The sequence below is a fragment of the Tamandua tetradactyla genome, chromosome 10, assembly GCF_023851605.1.
Source record: "Tamandua tetradactyla isolate mTamTet1 chromosome 10, mTamTet1.pri, whole genome shotgun sequence".
NCBI classification, from domain to species: Eukaryota; Metazoa; Chordata; class Mammalia; order Pilosa; family Myrmecophagidae; genus Tamandua; species Tamandua tetradactyla.
In genome coordinates this window covers 16,267,009-16,288,168 of record NC_135336.1, presented here as the reverse complement: position 1 = coordinate 16,288,168, position 21,160 = coordinate 16,267,009, and the positions used below count along the sequence as shown (strand labels likewise).

At 33.1% G+C, this 21,160-nt stretch overlaps 1 protein-coding gene across 8 annotated transcripts in view; it reads right to left on the bottom strand.

Annotated features, from left to right (window-relative positions):
• Positions 1-21,160, bottom strand: part of DLG1 (discs large MAGUK scaffold protein 1) — a 318,826-nt gene that overhangs the window by 158,594 nt on the left and 139,072 nt on the right. For all 8 annotated transcript variants that reach the window (XM_077117938.1, XM_077117940.1, XM_077117941.1 and 5 more), the window contains one exon: positions 13,582-13,635. In XM_077117938.1, the coding sequence (XP_076974053.1) occupies positions 13,582-13,635 (54 nt within the window). The remainder of the gene's footprint in view (positions 1-13,581; positions 13,636-21,160) is intronic.

The window sequence follows — 21,160 nt, the reverse complement described above, 5'->3', positions numbered from 1 at the left end:
TATTCAAGGAGCAAATGTACATAGCCTATTCTCAAATGCTTAGAAATGTTTTTTTTTCAAATATGCCTTCTATCATGATGAAGAAGGTTCATAATATTCCTAGTTTTTTAAGTATTATGATCAAGAATGGATGCTGGATTTTGTCAAATGTCTTCTTTGTATCACTTGAGATGCGCATGTATTTTTTCCTTCAATCTATTAATGGGGTATATTACATTAATTGATTTTCTTACGCTGAACCATCTTTGCACACCTAGGATAAATGCCACTTGGTGGTGGTGTATAATTTTTAAAATGTACTACTGGATTTAGCACTAGTATTTTGTGGAGGATTTTTGCACCTATATTCATAAGGGACATTGGTCTGCAATTCTCTTTCCTGTGGTATTGGTATTAAGATCTTGACTTTCTAAACTGAGTTAAGGAGTGCTCCCTCCTCTTCAATTTATCTGGAAGAGTTTGAGCAAGATTGGTATTAACTCCTGGAAAATGCGGAAAAACCACCAGTGAAGCCATCTGGTTTTGGACTTATCTTTGTTGGAAAGTTTTTGATTATTGATTCAATTTCTTTTATTGGTATTAGTCTTTTGAGCTCTTCTATTTCTTAGATTTTAAAATCATTTCTTTTAAAAATCTTTTATTAAAGTTATTTTATTTTATTAAAAAGTTGTAGGTTTACAGAAAAATCACTTATACAATACAGAGTTCCCATATAACACTCCATTATTAACACCTTGCTTTAGTGTGGTACATTTGTTAGAACTGATGAAAGAAAATTTCTACAACTATACTATTAACTACAAACCATGGTTACATTAGGGTTCACTGGTTTGTACATGCCTATGTTTTATTTTAAATTTTATTCTGATAACATATAAATAACATAAAATTGCCCATTTTAACCCACTCAAATATAAAATATACTGGTATTAATTATGTCTACAATGTTGAGCTATCATCACCACCATTACCAAAACTTCTCAATCATCCAAAGAAAAACTCTGTACAATTTAAGCATTAACTCCTTATTCCCTGTTTACACACAGCAGCCCCTGGAAACCAATATTCTAGTTTCTGAATCTATGAATTTGCTTCCTGTAACAATTTCCTGTCAGGGAGATCATACAATATTTGTCCTATTGTGTTGGCTATTTCACTCAACATGTTGTCTTCAAGATTCATCCACATAGCCACATATCTCAGGACATCATTTCCTTAGATGGCTGAATAAAATTCCATTGTAATACCACATTTTATTTATCCATCAACTGGCTGATGGACACTTACTTCGGTTGTGTCCAACTTTTGTCAAATGTGAAAAGTGACACTATGACCATCAATGTGCAAATATTTATGCGACTCCCTGCTTTTAATTCTTTTGGGATTGCCCAGTCATATGGTAATTCTATACTTAAGTTTCTGAGGAACTGCCAAACTGCCTTCCATAGGAGCTGTATCATTTTATATTCCCACCAACTCTTACAGTTTTCTGTTTTTCTTTTATTAATAGTCATTCTATTGGGTATGAAATAGTATCTCATTGAAGATTTGATTTTCACTTCTCTAATAAAGAATGATGTAGAGCATCTTTTCATGTATATCTTCTTTTGAGATATGTCACGTCTTCTACTAATTTTTACATTGGGTTGTTAAGTTGTAGGAATTTAAAATTGTGTGTGTGTGTGTGTGTGTGTGTATGTATTCTGGATGCTAAACCCTATTGGATATGTGGTTTCCAAATATACTCAATGGTAGTCTTTTTACCATTGAGGTACAAAAAGTTTTTAATTTTGGTGAGATCCCATTTACCTATTTTTTCTTTTGTTAGTTGTGCTTTGGGTGTAAAGTCTAAAAATCACACCCTAACACAAAGTCTTAAAGATACGTCTCTGGGTTTTCTCCTAGCAGTTAACAGTTCTGCCTTGTATATTTATATCTGAACCACTTTGAGTTGATTTTTGTACATAATACAAGGTAGGAGTCCAGCTTCTTCTTTATCTAGTCCTGAGCTTTCGTTGTTGGGAAGTTATTGATTACTTATTCAATTCTCTTTACTAGTTACTGGTTTGTTGAGATCTATTTCTTCTTGAATGAGTGTAGGTAGCTTGTGTGTTTCTAGGAATCTGTCCATTTCATCTAGGTTTTCTACTTTTTGGAAGAGAGCTATATACACTATCTTCATATAACCTCTTTTATCTCTGTGGGATCAATTATAATGTCCCACCTTATAGTACTGATTTCATTTTCTGACTTCTTGCTTTTTTTCCTATGCCAGTCTAGCCAATATTTATCGATATTTTCATAGAACCAACTTTAATTTTATTGATTCCATTTTTTTAATTCTCTATTTCATTTGTCTTGACTCAAATTTAATTTCCTTTGTTCTGCTAGCTTTGTCTTTAATTTGCTCTTGTTTTCCTAGATTCTTTAGTTGTGAGGCTGGTTAAGATTTGAGATCTTTCATGTTTTTTAATGCAAGCATTTAGAGTTATAAAGCTTCCCATTATCTTTGCTGTCAGCACTTCTTTTGTTGCATACCATTAGTTTTAGTATGTTATGCTTTCATTTTCATTCACCTCAAGATATTTCCTAATTTACCCTGTGATTTCTTTTTCGAACAGCTGTTTTAGGGTTTTTTTGTTTGTTTGTTTAATTTCCATATTTGTGAATTTTCCAGTTCCTCTGTTACTGATTTCTAGTTACACTGCATTATGTTTGGAGGTGATAAATTGTCTGACCTCAATACTGTTGAATTTCTAAGACTTGTTTGTTGTCCCAACACATACTGTATCCAGAAGAATGATTCAAGTATACTTAAGCAGAATGTGTATTCTGCTATTGTTGGGTGAAATTTTCCATTTGTCTATTAGGTCACGTTAGTTTATAATGTCATAGAAATCTACTTCCTTATTGATCTTATGTCTGGATGTTCTATCCATTATTGAAAGTGGTGTCCTGAATCCTCCTACTAATAGACATTGGTTATTTATTTCTTCAAATAGTTCAATATTTGCTCCATATATTTTAGGGCTCTGCTATTAGGTGCTTATATATCTTTAATCATTACATCTTCTTATTGAGTTGAACCCTTTATTCATGTATCACGACCTTTTTTGTACCTTGTAACATATTTTTACTTAAAGCCTGATATTAATATAGCTACCTCAGCTTTCCTCTGATGACTATTTGCATGGTATATTTTTTTCTATCCTTTCATTTCCAACAACTTGTATCTTTGAATGTAAAGTATATCTCTTGTATACATATACATGTAAATATATGATTGGATCATGCATTTTATCCATTCTGCCAATCTCTGCCTTTTGACTGGGGAGTTTAATCCATTTACAGTTTAATTACTTAATAATGCAGGAAATTCATTCATCATTTTGCTTATGTCTTTCTAAACCTTATACTTCTCTGTCCCTCAGTTCTTCTGTTAATGTCTACTGCTGTTTATTTAAATTTTTATATAATTTTGAGTCCTTTCTCATTTTTTTTCTGCACATATTTTTCATATTTATTTTTTGTGGTTATTAGGGGGCTTCAATTTACCATTCTTAATCTAAAACAATCATGCTTAATATGATACCAACTTAACTTCAATAGCATATGCATACACAGTTAGTTCCTATTCCCCTCTGTCCCCCTACCTTTTTGTTATAGTTGTTACAAATTATAGCTTCATACATTGTTATGTCCAAAACCATAGATTTATCATTACTTTTTATGCACTTACATTTTAGAACTTGTAAGAGATAAAAAGAGTTATCAAACCAAAAAATACAATTGTACTAGCATTTATAATTACACATATGGTTACCTTTCCTGGGGTCTTTTTTTTTTTTTCTCCTGCAGTTTGTTCCACTATACTTTCCTTTCAGTCTGAAGAATTTTCTTTTGTGTTGGGAAGTTCTAGGAGAGACATCTTGCCTCAGCTTTTGTTTATCTGGGAATATCTTAACCTCTCCCTCATTTCTGAAACAAAATCTTATCAGATAAATTTTAAGTTGGCAATTGTTTTCTTTCAGCACATTAAATACTTCAACCTAATGCTTTCCTGTCTTAAGGGTTTCTGATGAAAAATCAGCTACTTAATTTTATTGGGACTCCCTTGTACATAACACATTACTTTTCTCTTACATCTTTCAGAACTCTCTCTTATTCCATAACATTGGACAGTTTGAGTAGTATGTACCTGGGTATTGAGTTTATCCTATTTGGTGTTCATTGGGCTTCCTGAATGTGTGTATTTAAGTATTTTGTCAAATTTGAGTAGGTTTTAGCCATTATTTATTTGAATATTCCTTCTATCTCTTTCTCTTTTTTGTCTCTATGGGACTTTCATGATGCATATACTGGTTCTCTTGATGGTATTTTACAGGTCTATTAGGTTCTATTCACTGTTTTAATTCTATTTTCTTTCTGTTCACTAGTCTGAATTATTTCAATTGTCTTATCTTCAAGTTCACTGAGACTTTCTTCTCTCAGCTCCAAACTGTTGCTGAAAATCTGTACGGAATTTTTCTTCTCAGTTATTATGGTCTACACCTCCAGTATTTGTTTGGTTCCTTCTTAAAATAGAGAAGTATTATAATTCTATTGTCTAAACAACTGTTTTCCTGATATCCTTGAGTTCTTTCTCTATTTTCCTTTATATCTTTAAGCATACTGAAGATCTTTCTTTTTTTTAGTCTTTGTCCTGTATATCCACAGTATGATCTTTATTGACGGTTTCTGGGTTTTTATCTTTTCCTTTTGGTTGGGCCATCATTTTGTTTCTCTGTATTGTAATCTTCTGTTGTAAACTGTACATTTAAAAAAAAATTTAATGTTTTTATTGAGAAATCGTCACACACATACATTCCAAACATGGTGTACAATCAATGGCTCACAATATCATCACACAGTTGTGTATTCATTACCATGATCATTTTTTAGAACATTTGCACCACTCCAGAAAAAGAAATAAGAAAAAACTCATATATGCACCTTATCTTTCCCTGTCATTGACTTCTAGTATATCCACCTATTCAATTTATTTGAACCACTGTCCTCCCTATTATTTGTTTTTAATCCATATTTTTTTATTCCTCTCTCCATAACCTGGATAAAAGGAGCATCAGACACAAGGTTTTCACAGTCGCACAGTCACATTGTAAAAGTTATATCTTTATATAATTGCCTTCAAGAATCAAGGCTACTGGAACACAGTTCAACAGTTTCAGGTACTTCTTTCCAGTCATTCCAATACACCAAAACTAATAAGGGATATCTATATAACGCAGAAGAATAACCTCCAGGATAACCTCTCGACTCTGAAATCTCTCAGCCACTGAAACTTTATTTTGTCTCATTTCTCTCTTCCCCCTTTTGGTCAAGAAAGTGTTCTCAATTTCTTGATGCTGAGTGTAAACTGTATACTTTATCATTTTTAATGTTAACTCTGGGGTTTTGCCCTTGAGCTATCTGTTCCCTAGGTTTGTATCCAATCAGTGATATGAGAAAGATTTTCTTGAGCATCAGGAATAATCAAAACAGACTAATCTACCAAAAAAAAAAAAATACCTTTCTCAGTCTTTGCAAATTAGTTTCACAATGGCTGGTGCTCTCCCTCAGTTTCATTCTCCTTTCAAAAAGATCAGTGCCTGGAAAATGTGAAGTGTAGGCCTCGTCTTGTTCTGGGCTTGCGCTTGTTTGCGTCCTTAGGAATTTCCCTCTTCATGGACATCCGAATGCCCCCTTAATTCCCTAGGAAATAAGACTTTCTCCCCAGCCAGGTACTCTATATTATGACTTAAATCAGGTGATCCTCTGCCCCAGGCCACTTGGATGTAGTTGTTTCTTACACTGCTTCAGCTGTCTGCAAGTGCTTCTGAGTGCACGGCAAGTTCTAGAAGAGTGAGCCCAAGACTAGGTTCCTGACTCAGTCCTTTAGATGCTCCCAGATAGACAGGCACTGGCATACTGCCACCCCAGTATGCTCCATCCAGAACAGGATCAGGCACCCACAATGGGAACACAGGTTAGCTCTACATAGCATTGGGGACAGGCCAGCAAGGGCACTTATTGTTCTTAAAGCTGTGGCTTGATAAAGCATTCGCCCAGTTACTGCAACCCTTAAACTGTTTTCTAGAGTTTTGAGGAAGATAGCTCTGCCAGTTTTGCTAGTTGTTCAAAGGTTCTATGGCACAATGGCACCCTTATGCTGCGCCATTTTGGTTTACTGGATAGCATGTTCCTAACCCTTTGAAGTAGCTTTATTCTTAATTCAGCATTTTGCCTATTACTGAAGTCCTTTAACTGTTTTCTGGAACTTTTAGAAAGATATTTCTGCCAGTTCTTGCTGGCTGTTCAAAGCTTTTGAGTGAGCTCAGCGCCTTGAAGTATCTCACTCCACCATTATGAATGGGTCGTTCCCCTCCCCCCCATAATTACTTCTATTTTTAAGTTTACTTGCCTATTCTTTAATATTTACTTTTCTTTGTCAACAGCATCCAACAGAACTTTCTGTGATAATGGAAATGGTCTATTATAAGTATTCTCTATCCAATACAGTAATAATCATAGAGCATTTGAAATATCAGAGCCTGAGAGAAATTAAATTTTTAATTCTGGTAAATGTTAATTAAATTAATTAGCAACATGTGGCTAGGGATTACTATATTGGACTGTATTAGTTCTAGATGGATTATTGTATTAAGTCCCACCCCACTCCTCCTACATGCACACATATACACACACACACACACACACACACACACACAGTTTTCAGGGCTATGACTGTTACTATACTAAATTTACAGATTAATGTGATGAAAATGAAATTTACATCATACTCCTGCTCACCAACAATGTATGCTACTTATTCAAGTCTTCCTTAATGCAACTCAGTAAAGTTTTACAGTTATGCTTCCTACAATATTCACATTTTCTGTTATGCTTATTGTTAGATATCTCATGCTTGTTGATATAGCTAATGGATTCATTTTCACCTATTTGTCGTTCATGTATCCTGGAATAGCATTTATTGTTTGACTTTGAAATTGTTTATATTTTTCTTTTTTATACAATTTGCTTTAATTATAGGTACATGTGTTATCATTAAGAAGCACAGAAAGTTTATAACACAGATATATATCTCAGTCTCTTATTAGCCCAAAGATTTTAATCTTCAAATCAGCCAACACTGACATATTCAAACAAGAAAAAGCCTATCCTATTATTTAAATACGTGAGACCAGTTCAAACGAGATAAAAAGAAGCCTAATTTACTAATTCCCTGTTTTTAGGTTCAACTCCTTAATACCTTCCTAACTATAGAGTGATATATTAAAATTCAAGATTTTATCTATCAATATTCATTTGATTTATGGTTCATATTAATGTATAATCTCATGCTATTAAAAACCTCAAAGCCTATACTATCACAAAGACTCTAAAGATAAAAATGGACTGAAACGAAGAAAATGTTCTTTCCAATTAAAAATTAAAATAAATAAATACAAAGTAATAATGCCAAAAAATATGTTTAAAAGCTCTTCCTAAATAATGAATGACTTTAGGTCGATTTAAAAATATTACAGCTATCAATAACACTGCATATGAAAACTGAAGCATATATATGTAAGGAACCTACGAAGGTCAAACTGATTGAACATCACTCACCTTTACTCCTCATAGTCTGTCTTAGGAAAAACAAATAAGGGAAATAGACGGGAATTATTTCAACAAATTACTTTATTTCTTTGTTATTACTGGAACCAGTAAGAATGCTAGAATTTTGGTCTGTGATTTGTGCCTCTTCCCTTAAGATTTTTACTCTCTAAGGGTATCACTGGAATTCATGGAGAGTGAGAGAATCAATTGCAATGTCAATGAAATTATTATATTAATAAATATTTAAAAGTAAGAATGTAAAACTTTACACTTAATAGTAACATACTGAAAGCTTTTCCTCTAACATCAATATTTTAGAATAAATTAGATTGATTTATTTCCCTTCAAAAAATATGTCCAGGTGTTAGACCCCACTCCCATCAATATGACCTAAATCAGAAATAAGATCTTTGAAAATTTCATCAGTTAAAATGAGGCCAAACTGGATTAGGGTAGAGTCCATTAGCTAATCCAATATGACTGGTATTGTTATGAGAAGAGGAAAATGGAGATTAGACAGTCAAGACAGATAGAGAGAATGCCATGGATTGCCAACTAATGGATTGGCATGGACTGCTAACCAAAAGAAAGAAGAGGCATAGAACAAATTTTCCCCTAGTTACTTGGATTAAATCATGGACCATCTGACACCGTGATTTCAGACTTCTAGCCTCTAGAACTGTGAAATAATCCCTTTTGGTTAATTTAAGCCATCTAGTTTATGGTACTTAGCACAGCAGCCCTATCAAACTAAGACAATAAGGAACAAAACAAAGACGTCTGCTCTTGCCACTCCTATTAAATATTGTATGTAAGCTTCTATCCAGGGCAATTAGGCAAGAAAAAAAAAGCATCCATAGTGGAAAGGAAGAATTAAAAGTCTATTTGCAGAGGCTATGATTTTGTATACAGAAAATCCTAAGGAATTCCAAATTTGAGCTACTATAATTTGCAAGGTTGTAAGATACAAGACTAACAACTAATAATCAATTATATTTCTATGCACCAGCAATAAACAATCTGAATAGACAATTAAGAAAACAATTCCATTTGTAATACCATAAAAAAAGGATAAAATACTTAGGAACAAATTTACTAAAACAAGTGAAGGATTTGTACACTGAAAATTCCAAGACATTATTGAAAGAAATTAAAAAGAGGACCTAAATAAAGTTTAAAGATATCTGTGTTCATGGACTGAAGACATTAACATTGTTAAACTAGTAATAATCCCCCAATTTATCTTGATTCAACTCAATCCCTATCAAAATCATGTAGAAATTGACAGGTCAATCCTAAAATTCCTATGGAAATGCAAAGAACCCAGAATAGCCAAAATAAACTTGAAAAAGAACAAAGATGAAGAAATGACTCACTAATTTCAAAACTTATTACAAAGCTATAACAATCAAGACAGGCACTGATATATGACAGACACATAGATTAATGGAGTTTAGAAATAAACCCATTTCTTCATGAGCAACTGATTTTCGGCAAGAGTGCCAAGACTATTTAATGGGAAAATAGGCAACAAATGGTGCTGGGACAAATGAATATTTATATGCAAAGAATGAAGTCGGACCCCTATCTCACATTACATACAGAAATTAACTCAAAAATGGATGAAAGACCAATGTAAGAGGTAAAACTATAAAATGCTTAGAAGAAAACCATGTTTGTGTAAATCTTTGTGATCTTAGATCAGACAATGTTTGAACCAAATTCACAAGCAATCAAAGAAAGAATAAATAGAACTTTTGTGCTTCAAGGGAGATCACTGCGAAAATGAAAAAACAATCCACAGAATGGAAGAAAATTTTTGCAAGTCAAATATTTGATAAAGGAGTTGTATATAGAATATATAAAGAACTCAGTGATTAATAAAAAGACAAATAACCAAATGAAAGGACAAAGGACCCGAATAGACATTTCTCCATAAAACATATAAGAATGGTCAACAAGCACATAAAAAGTGTTCAAAACAATTAACCATCAGGGAAACGCAAATCAAACCCACAATGAAATACTACTTTATACCCACTAGGATGGCTATAATAAAAAAAATCCAACAACAATAAAAACAATTGGCGAATCCTTAAAAGGTTAAATATGGAGTTACTATAAGGCCCAGCAACACCACTCCTAGGTATGTACAGAACAGAACAGAAACGAAAACAAGTGTTCACACAAAACTTATACATGGATATTTATAGAAGGATTGTTCCCAATAGCTCCAAAATGGAAATAAGCCAAATGGCCATCAAGTAATGAATGGATAATTAAATGTGGTATATTCACACAACAGAATATAAATTGGCCATAAAAAGGAATGAAGTTCTGACACATTACTACCAAATGAATGAACTTAAAAAACATTATAAATGAAAGAAGTCAAACAAGAAAGTCCACATCTTGCATAATTCCATTTATACGAAAACTCAGGAATACTCAAATCCTTAGTAACTAAAAGCAGATTAGTGGTTGTCAAGGGCTGGAGAGGAGGCATAATAAGGAGTAACTGCTAATGGGGATAGGACTTCATTAAAAAGTGGTGATGATCACACAACCTTGTGAATAAGCTAAAAAACACTTTCTGGGTACACATTTAACAGAGTGAATTATGCGGTATGTGAATATCTCAAAATGAAAAAAGTAAGAAAAGGAAAAATTAAAATCAAATGACCAATAAAATAAATGCAATGGAAACAATGAGTTAATATACTTTAAACACTACATAACCAAATAGCAATAAACTTATTAATATGCTGTACAGTTAACAGTATGGGGTAGTAACATATTAAACCATTTTTGTTCAAGTAAATCTCTATGGAATGAAATTTGACAATAATGATCAAATCTAAAAATAGACATACCTTCTGACCTAGCAATTGTTTTAAATCTGGTATGTATCCCCAAAAAGACTATGTTCTTTTAATCCATTCTTGCCTGGGCAGACTTATTGTGAGTAGGACGTTTTTTAAGGCTATTTCGATTGAGAGGTAATACAGCCCATTCAAGGTGGGTCTTAATCCCCTTCCTTGAGTCCTTATGAGAGAATAAAACACAGAGGAAAGTTAAAGAGCCCAGGGAGGCTAAGAAAAAAAGAAATGTCCCAGAAGAAGTAAGAAGGACCCACAGAATTTGAGAGTCATTTTGAAACCAGGACCCAGGAGAGAAGAATAAGGAGAAGTCATCAGGTGACTTTTCATGTGACCGAGGAATCCCAGATGCCAGGAGCCTTTCCTCTGAGAAGACAGTCCCCTCTTGATGCCTAAATTCAGACATTTTCATGGCCTTAGAACTATACATTTTTAACCTAATAAATCTCCTTTGAAAAAACCAACCCACTTCTGGTATATGCATTCCAAAACCTTTAGAAAACTAAAATACCTAGCAATTCTATTTATGTGAATTTATTCTGATTATGTATTTGGACATCTACATACATATATCTGTGTAAAAGCTATCACTAGAGTATTGATTTTAAATGGTAAAAATTTGGAAGCAACTCTCATATGCTTGCATATGCATGAACATTTATTTAAGGTATGTCTGAAAACCAGTAACACTATCTGCCTTCCAGGAACTGGAAGGAGGTGGGGAAGAGAGATTTACTTTTCACTGAATACCCTTCTGTACCTTTTGGATGTTGTTCAATGTGTATGCATTACTTATATAATTAATTAATGTTGGGAAGTGTGTTGACTCTAGACAGGAAAAAATTGTGTTCTAAGGCAGCAGCTCAATTTTTCATCAATAGAATAAACAACTAGTATTAACTGATCAGGGAATTAACAAAGGGATAAGAAATAAGTGTAAAATCCATTCTAGAATACATATTTTAAATTTCAGAATTTTAATTTCCCAGCCTCCTAAAAATCAAAAGTTGTTTTATCCAAACAAAGCAGGGTAATAGACACACACTGGAAGAACCACAGAGAATATTTTGTGCCCAAACATCTCACACAGCATTCTTTAGGTATGAAAGAGTTCCACCCTTTGACAAAGCTTACTTGGGGAGTTAGAATTTAACTTATTTCCTCTTGTGGAGTAAAGGGTTAACATAGAAGACAGCCTGTGGCTGCTATTTCTAGAAGGGCCTACTTCTAAGGATGACCCTTAACTGCAATTGGGGACCTGAATTTGGTGTCTTCCCACCATTTCCTAACTGAAAATGTGATTAACTATGCCTAGACTTTGTGAAAACAATGTATTTTATGCTGAATACCTGTTTTCTTTCTGAAAGCACTAGGCAGCTTCTATAAGCGCTAGGCAGATGGTGGATGAGTACATGACGAGTCTAATAAAAAAATTGAGTGCTGAGTCTCTAATGGCATTTCTTGGGCAGCAACACTGCAGACACATTGTTGAATTTTCGTTTCTAGGGGAAAATGTGCTCAATGTCACCCCGTATGGGGGAGAAAGAGTGTAAAAAAAAAAAGAAAGCTGAACATGGATTCCTCCAAACATGCATGATCTGGCTGTAGATCTTTACTACACAGTTATAATAAATCCTAGCCATGAGTAAAATATATGCTTAGTCTTCTGAATCATTCTAGGAAATCTCTGAATGTAGGCGTAGTTTTGGAAACTCCCAACATAGATTACTTAACAGGAAAAATATTTTTTAAATACTATGCCATGTAAATTTGAAATTTTAAAACCTTTATTGCATTTTTGCCGCTTGGAATGCTAATTTTGCTTTCAATTTCTTGATGTTTCCCCTAAAATGCCCGTGTATTTATATTCTTTGCTTATTATTATCATTTTTTCTGTTACTTACTAGCCTTTCCACTGAAATGGTTTTTAAATCTAGGTATTTAATTACTGAATCTCCCCTTAAGCAAAATATAAATCAACAAAAAGAACTGAGGTAGAAAAAACAAAAAGAGGACAGTGTGATGGTGGCTGACTGGCAGTATTCTTGCCTGCTATGCCGGAGACCCGAGCTCAATACCCAGTGCGTGCCCATGCAAAAAAAAGAAAGAAAAAGAATATGAAGAAAAAAAAGACTAAAAAAATATAAACAAATTTCTCCTTGATTAAGTAAGTATTCTGCATCACTGTGAAAGGTTACATTGCATGAACTGAACATTCTGAACAAGAGCAGAACAGGATTTTTGTTTTGGCAATAAGTCTTATTATTTGAAGTTTTCCATAATTTCCAAATATTTGATAAACCCATATTCATTCATATAAATACAATCAGGATATAAAGCCAAATAAAATGCCCTAAAGCACAGATGAAAACCAACTTGACTTCAAAAATGGGAGGAAAGGATTTTTAAAATATATAAAATTATGTACCATTTGATTAAAAACAGCACAACCACCACTACTACACAGGCCGTACATCTACTTAAACACTGCTGAAGATTTATTTCCCATTGGGGTAAAAAAAGTTAGATCAGACTCTGCTTTTGGCTATCCATCTTTAAGGTAAAGAGGGCTTTTTAATAGCAGGTTTAAGAGAAACACTAATCAATTTAAGCTACAAAGTTAACAAAATATTTTAATATATGAACACACACACACAATTGAGTTACTAAAAATCTAGGCATTCAGACTTCTAAAACGACTCTTTGAATTTGTGTAATACTGACCACTGGGTTGGAGACAGCTTTTAATGAAAATTAATCATTATTACTTCAAAATAAAACCTTAAGTTTCTATTTCAACATGACTGCTTTGCTTAACAACAAAAGAAAAGTTAAGTAAAAAAAGACAAATTAACTGTATTCCTCAAAGTAATTAGCATTGTTTCATTTACTACAATTACAGCTCAGTCAGTAATCACTTTTCATTTACAACATAAGTATAATATATTAGAAAACGATGCTATGATCTTTGTATCTGTATGAAAAATTATGCTTAGTAAGAAAGCCACGATTAATTTATATGTGGGAAGGAAATGGAACTTACATAAGTTGTTGTTTCCAAGCTATCTGTGTTGATCAGCACTGGAGGAGGATTTGCCTTTAAAGAAAGAATTGTAAATAAATAAGTTTAACAAGGAAATTAAAACATCGACTATTAATAATCACGTTTGTAATGTATCTTCCTACATATATGTATACCTACACGTATACATACATACACAGAGAGGCACATATGAGATATGTTTATCATAGAGAATTTTGTTCACAACATTTTTCTGGGAAAGGAGTGTGATGGGGGGAGAGGGGGCATGGCCCAGGAATCGAACCTAGGTCTCCCATATGGCAAGGGGGATTTTGCCACTGAACTACCTGTGCACCCTCTTCAATTATATATATATATATATATATATATATATATATACATACATATATATCCTTTTTTTTTTTTTCCCCCTTAACATGGGCAGGCATCAAGAATTGAACCCGAGTCTCCAGCATGGCAGGTGAGAATTCTGCCACTGAGCCACTGTCGCACCGCCCTTCAATTATATTTTTTATATGAGCTTTTCATATGCTAAAAAATGTATCCAGTTTCCAAAGGGAAAAACTTAGGTATAATTAGTTAAATTAGATTTGCTTTTAAGAAATAAATTGCTATCTCTGCTAAAATAGACATAATTTAAGCCTTGCAAGAAAAATCACCAGTCTTCTAAAAAAATCCACAAATATTCTGTATTAAATAATTTTTTCCAACTTGCTTAGAAATCCTTCTTTTCTATTCCCAAGGAAAACTATTAAAAAAGCCTGCCATATATACAAAGAAATCTCCAATTTTTAGAAAACTGGAAACGCACTCAATGTAAAAGCACAGTTCTTTTTATCTTCAATTATTGCTATCCACCTGTTATAGCAGACCACTCACAGAATAACAATGGCCTATTATAGTATAAAAATAAGTTGAATAACTTACATCTAATTAAGTCTAGATCAAGAAAAAGTTTGGTTTTCTGGTTAAGTTACTAAGTGGTTATTATGTAAGTGAAACTAAAGTATAAAATGCAATAAATATCAAAACAAAAACTTAATCAGAAAATCTACATATCTCTCGAAAATATCTTCTGCATATTGCAGATGACAGAGGAACCAATATGAAGTGACAATATAAATAGAATAAAAAATATGACTATCCTTTAAGTAAATTTTCGAAGATAGTTTTATAAATATTATTTCTTCTACCTTGATTAATGAAAGAATTACAAAAAAAGCTGCATGAAAAAACATTATATGCAAAATAACCATTTTCTTCCAAGTATACAGGCTTTTTAAAAAGGTGAATATTGAGTTCAAATAAATGCTTTGTATCATTTTCACCAAAATGCTAGGTAGTAGCTCTAGATGATCATGTGATAAAATGATTAAAGACAGTATAGTTTCATGGTTAAAAAAATATACAATATTTATTTGAGGTATATAAAGCTGCTAGTTGAAAATGATTATGTAATATTTTCTTATGAATAAACATGACATTAACTACTTTAAGAGCAGCTCTATCTTTGAACATAAATAGTCTACATTTGAATATTTCAGTGAAAACCAAATCTAATCTGCAAACATACTATCTGTACATTATTTAACCAAAGCTACTCAACTTACAGACATCTGAGTTTTTATGAATATTTGAAATTATTCATTTCCCAATGATTTACTGGGATTGCTCAAATTGATAACATTTCACCCTATTAATAAAAAACTAATGGTAACACTTCATCTAATTATGCTTAAGTAATTACAGAAGAGAGTAGGAAAGAGCATAGCTATTTAAAGTTCCAAAAGAAGTTACATTCTTCAAAAATTATGGCACAAAACCACTTGGTTTCCTGGGTCCATTTATCACCAAATATGCTGTGGAGGAAGTTGATTTTCATGAAAATTTAATTTATTCAGTAATTATTACAATGTTAGCTGTTTATATATATCAGGTCATTATCACTGTATACAAATTATCTTTTGATTCAAGACTTTTAAAAATTCTGGCTAATATCAAGTATATATGAACAAAATGATATGAGGTATTACATTTACTTCAAAATAAGGGAGGAGTTTGGATCAAGTAAAGTAGACATGAGTTGATAACTACTGTACTTAAATGATGAGAGTTTGTTGTTCATGTATTTTTGGAATTTTTCATAATAAAAAATAAAGCAAAAAAAATCATAGTGAGTTGTGAAGCATGCAACTAGGTGAATGAACCTTAAGGACAATATGTTGAGTGAGATATCAGAGATGAAAAAACAAATATTATCATGCTGTATTCATATGGACTAACTGTAATATACAAACATGGAGAATTAAAGTCAAGAGCATGGGTTATCAAGTTAAGGCATATTATAAAGGTTCCTAGATTGTAAACTCTTACAGCAGTCACATCTATCCCATAGTTGTAACTGCTCTAAATTTTGAGATGCCGAACTACTTGCGTATAACTTGGTTGTTCCCTGGAACTTCGGGTACTTATGTGACACCTGAGACTCAGAGTTAGAGCCCTGGAGCTATGACAGTCAGCATCACCACATACAGCAACTGTTTAAAAAGTTAAAAAAGTGATCAGACTTCAACCAGAGACATGAATTAAGGATAGGAGATGCCCTGGTTAGGACTAAGGTAAACCGGAATACAGGGTAAAAGATGACATGGTCTACATCTTAGAACTTCATTTGTGTGAGACCAAAGGAAGAGATGTTTATTTGGTGCAAAATTTGTATTTCTGGTAGCACAATATCTAATTTAACTTGCATGGTCGGTTTAATAGAACCACCATTAGTAAACAGAATCTTGAATAGGGTGTGAGATCTTTTCGATTTGTACAGATCAGTGTGATGCCCCAATATATTCCAGAGTAATTTGGACAGAGAATAAAAAAATATTTGCAAAGCCCCCTAGAGGAACTGGGAAGAAAGGAGTAAATATTAAACTTTTCCACCTGAGGAATTCCTAATATCCTCACAACCAGTGGGGGCTATCAATTTAATAGGCCAAGCCCTCAATCTTGAGGCTTGCCCTTATGAAATTATTCCTGTAAAGGAGAAGCTAAGCCTTCTTATAATTATGTGTAAGAGTCACCCTCAGAAAACCTCCTTTGTCGCTCAGATATGGCCTCTCTAAGCCAACTCAGCAGGTGAACTCACTACCTGCCCCCCGGACACACACACATGGGATATGACTCCTAGAGGTGTAAATCTCCCTAGTAACATGGGACATGTTCTCCCAGAGATGAGCCAGATGGACAGATAAGTAAAAAATGAGAACAAAATAAATAAATAAATAATGGGGGGGGGGTGTGCCACAGGGAGATAAGGGGTAAAAAAAAAATGGGTAGATTGCAATATTAGTGTTTAATGAGGGGGAGTAAGGGGCACATGTGTATGGACTTTTTCTTTTTTTCTCTTTCTCTTTCTGGAGTGGTGCAAAGGCTCTAAAAATTATCATGGTGATGAATACACAATTATGTGATGATATTGTAAGCCACTGATCGTATATTTTCGATGGACTGTTTGGTATGTGAGGATACCTCAATAAAAAGATCAGGAAATTTATCATTTGTATAATTCTATTATCTAATCTTCAGACTTTATTTAAATTTTGCTAATTGTCCTATTAATATCTGGCATAGCAAAAGATAATTTACTTTTTCCTAGTCCAGGATCCAATCCAGGATCACATACTGCATATATTAGCTTTTATTTTGAAAAATTTCCAAAAGCTGAAAGCACAAAACCATAAATATTTGTATATATTTTTTAAAAACCATATTGTCTAAAGCACTTAGTTTTAAAGGCTAATTTCTGAGAGAATCGTAAAATATCAGGAGTCAGAGTTGCTAAGATATTAGCATTCATATCATAAAACTGATTTTAATGTTTAAAGTCCATTCAGAATAATGAATATATACACTAATAAAATTACTTGTAATTTTGACATAAATAACATGACCAGATAAGCAACACATGTACAAGAGTTTTATTTGCGGCTGTATCTCAGAATTAGCATGACTGAAAGATTTCACTAAATACGAAATCCTAAGAACAAAAGGACTTGAAATTGAATAGAAACCATGAATGTTCACTTTGAGGATTAATGAAGAATTTCAATCAAAATAAATGTCAGGATGATAAGAAAACCTAGCAATTTGAAAAAGATGTATCACAAAAGATGTTCTAAAAAGAAAGTCCTGTAGAAATAAAGCATAAGAGTCATTATGATCTGATTATATCAAGTCACCCAAACTAAGGATTGACTATATTAGCAGGAAGGGAATTAAAACATTTATACTGGAATAAATTATACCCTTATCCACTAACTTGAGATTTTCTATGATCTCATATTACAAATGAAAGAAATGCTATCTGAGAAAGCAGTATTCCTTAGGTCTCCAATTTGATGAAGATGGGAATGGAATGAATGGGGTAACACAATTTGAATGGGCTTGAAGGGTATGGTATATAATTCACAAATAGAAAAAAAGTAGGTCTATCCTCGCACAACACCTAAAGAAATAGTTACCTCAGGAGAAAGAGACAGAAAAACTTGGTCACAGAAAGTACATACTTCTAGTTAGCTGAAATACAGGGCACTAAAACCAAGAACTATCAAATCAGGCTAATTTAAGACAGTGGGATCCTTAACCAGGACCGTAGATAGCAAAATAGGGAACAATTATCAACTTTGCTTTGGAGGAAATCAAACAAAAAGACTTGAAAACAATAATGTGGAAATTTTCCAAATAAAGAACCAACCTTCCCTGCACCTCATTTTAAGTGACACTATGTCTCAAGACTGGGTTCTAGGTCTCTCTCTACTTCATTCTAACAATTAGTGACATATGACTACAGATTAAACACAAGTGTTACTGAAACTCGTCTTGTCTATCTGTAAAGAGATAGTAACATCTACCTTTACCCAAGAGACCAATGGAGTTTCCAGGGAAGTAATATAAAGGAAAACATGTTATAAACTATAGAAAACTATACAAATGCTTATCTATTACTATACACTAACAATATACATTATTGTGTGTGTTTCAACTAGGACAATAATGTACACCTACAATTTACTTAGGGATAGGGGAAAATATATTCTAGAAGGAAGAACTAAGAAGCTCCTAAAGAAGTTGGCTCAACCATTAATAACCAGACTTTAAAAAGATAACCCACAGTTTTTCCTCTTCCAACTTTTACTATTCTATTTAATTTACAAAAGATCTGTGATTGCTAGCTATAAAAGACAAACATCCTTACACAATTTCAGAGGGCAATACTATAGTATACTATATATTTTTAAATTGTGTTAAAATAATTCTAAGATCTAGTTATTTTTAAATAGGCCATAAATTAAAACACTTTTACACTGTATCAAAGTTTCATTAAGTTATTTGTTTAGTGTCTTTCTCTTCCTCCCCCATTAAATTATAAACAAATGTTTCTCAAATGGAGAAGTCAGTAATCTTGGGGAATACATATTAGATTCTAATTTGAGACACACTGCATTAAAAGTTAAGTACTGTCACGTAGGTGATCACTATCGGTTGAAAGGATTATAAAAACAAAATGAAATAAGACACTAGAGTCTGGTGTTACCGCTTAGTTAAAAACAGGTCATCTAGAGAAAGATCAAAGGTGATGATGGAGTTACACAGAGAAGGTTGGATTTAACAACTGAGTATGAGTACTGAATCATTACACTGATACTTCTTTTAGTCTCCAGTATTATTAGACCAACTAGAAGTAAAAGCCTAAAATTGTGGAATTGTAACCCACATCAAACTCAGAAATCTGTTCTATGACTAATTGTTGTGATATATTCTGAAATATATTGCTTTTTTTGTATATATGTTATTTTTCACATACACCAAAAAGTGTCATCTAGATAAACCAAAGTATTCTACTATATTTAAGATGACAAGTAAAACGAAAATCTGTCAAGTCATTCTTTAGACTATGTGAATGATCGAATCTTTAAAGATCCAACACTCACATATTTTGTGAAACTTGAAAGGTTCAAAGCAACAGGATATTGTTCTGCTCTGGACATATGTTCTAATATAGCTGCTCTCATGTTATGTGGTAGTTACTTTGCTAACTTTTCTCTTGCACAGATAGTAGACTCCTAGAAGACAAAGATTATTTTATATTCATCTTATATCTATATAATTAAAACAATAACAAAAAAAGAATGAAAAATACTCAAAGTACATATCTAAATATGAAAAAAAGCCTTCCCCAAAAAAACCCCCACAAAAACAGCCAAAAAACATATCTGACAATGCGCTACTTACATAGTAGCTCTTCACAGTTGTGAGAAAGAAAGGTATAAAACATCCAGTTTTAAAGCAAAGTATTTACTTTGGAGTAGAAATAAGCCTATGTATTTAATAGGTTGGGTATTGCAGAGATTATATGATTACACATCAAGTATGAAGAACTAGCATATGTTTCTCACCTTTATGCGATCACCTTCTCTGTGGAGAAACCGAGGATCTGAGAAGTTAATAATTTCCACATCATCACACAAATAGAAAGTGGTGAGGCCAGGGAGTAGTGGAATCAGGTCTAACTGTAAAGTATATGCTCTTTCTACAACTTTAAGCAGCCATTCAACACATTTTTCTCTATACCACTCTATAAAATATGCATGATAATTCCTACTGAAGAGGACTCTCATAACGTGCAAATGGTATGGTCAATATACAACGCAAATACTAAAAGAACATATTTTCTAAAAAAAAAACAGAATTGAAATATTTCATTATTTGCCTGTCCTTCAAATTCATTCTGAAGTAGTAAGGGAAAAATACTCCCATTTTAAGAGATGAAGGGGGTACAAAACTTAGAGGGGTTAAGTAATTTGTCTGACACAAAATGGTAGGAGTAGATTTTAAATCTTTTGACTTATGCTTCTAGTATGTACTGATGTAGCAAAACATAAAGGAGCAGAACTTTTAGAAGAAATATTTCCACTATATGTTAAAATTGGGTTATATATATTTTTAAATACTGTGCTGGTTTTAAAGTATTATGTACCCTAGAAAAGTTGTTTTAATCTTGATCCAATTTTGTGGAAGCAGTCATTGATTTTAACCCTGATTCAACATATGTAGAAGATTTGATTAGATTATCCCCATGGAGATGTGATGCACCCAATTTTGGGTAAAACGTTATTAGATGGAGATGTGATTCTGCCCAATCCAGGTGGGTTTGATTCATTTACTGGAATTCTTTAAAAGAGGAAACATTTTGGAGAGAGACAGAAATGACAGAATCCTCAGAGCTAACAGAGAGAAAGAGCAGATGTAGATGCTTGGAGAACAACTGCTTCAGAGAACAGAGAGACAGATATCTGGAGATGCTTGGAGCGCAGCAGACATTACTATGAGATGTTAATCAAGTAGGAACTTGGAGAGCACCAAGGGAAGCCAAGAAAGAAAAGCTAGCCCTGGAGAAGCAAACTGAGGAACCCTCCATCATGGTCAGGTTCATGTGTTAACTTGGCCAAGTGGTGATACCTATTTGTCTGGTTGGCCAAGTACTGGCCTGTCTGTGGCTATGAGGACATTTCACAGAATTAAA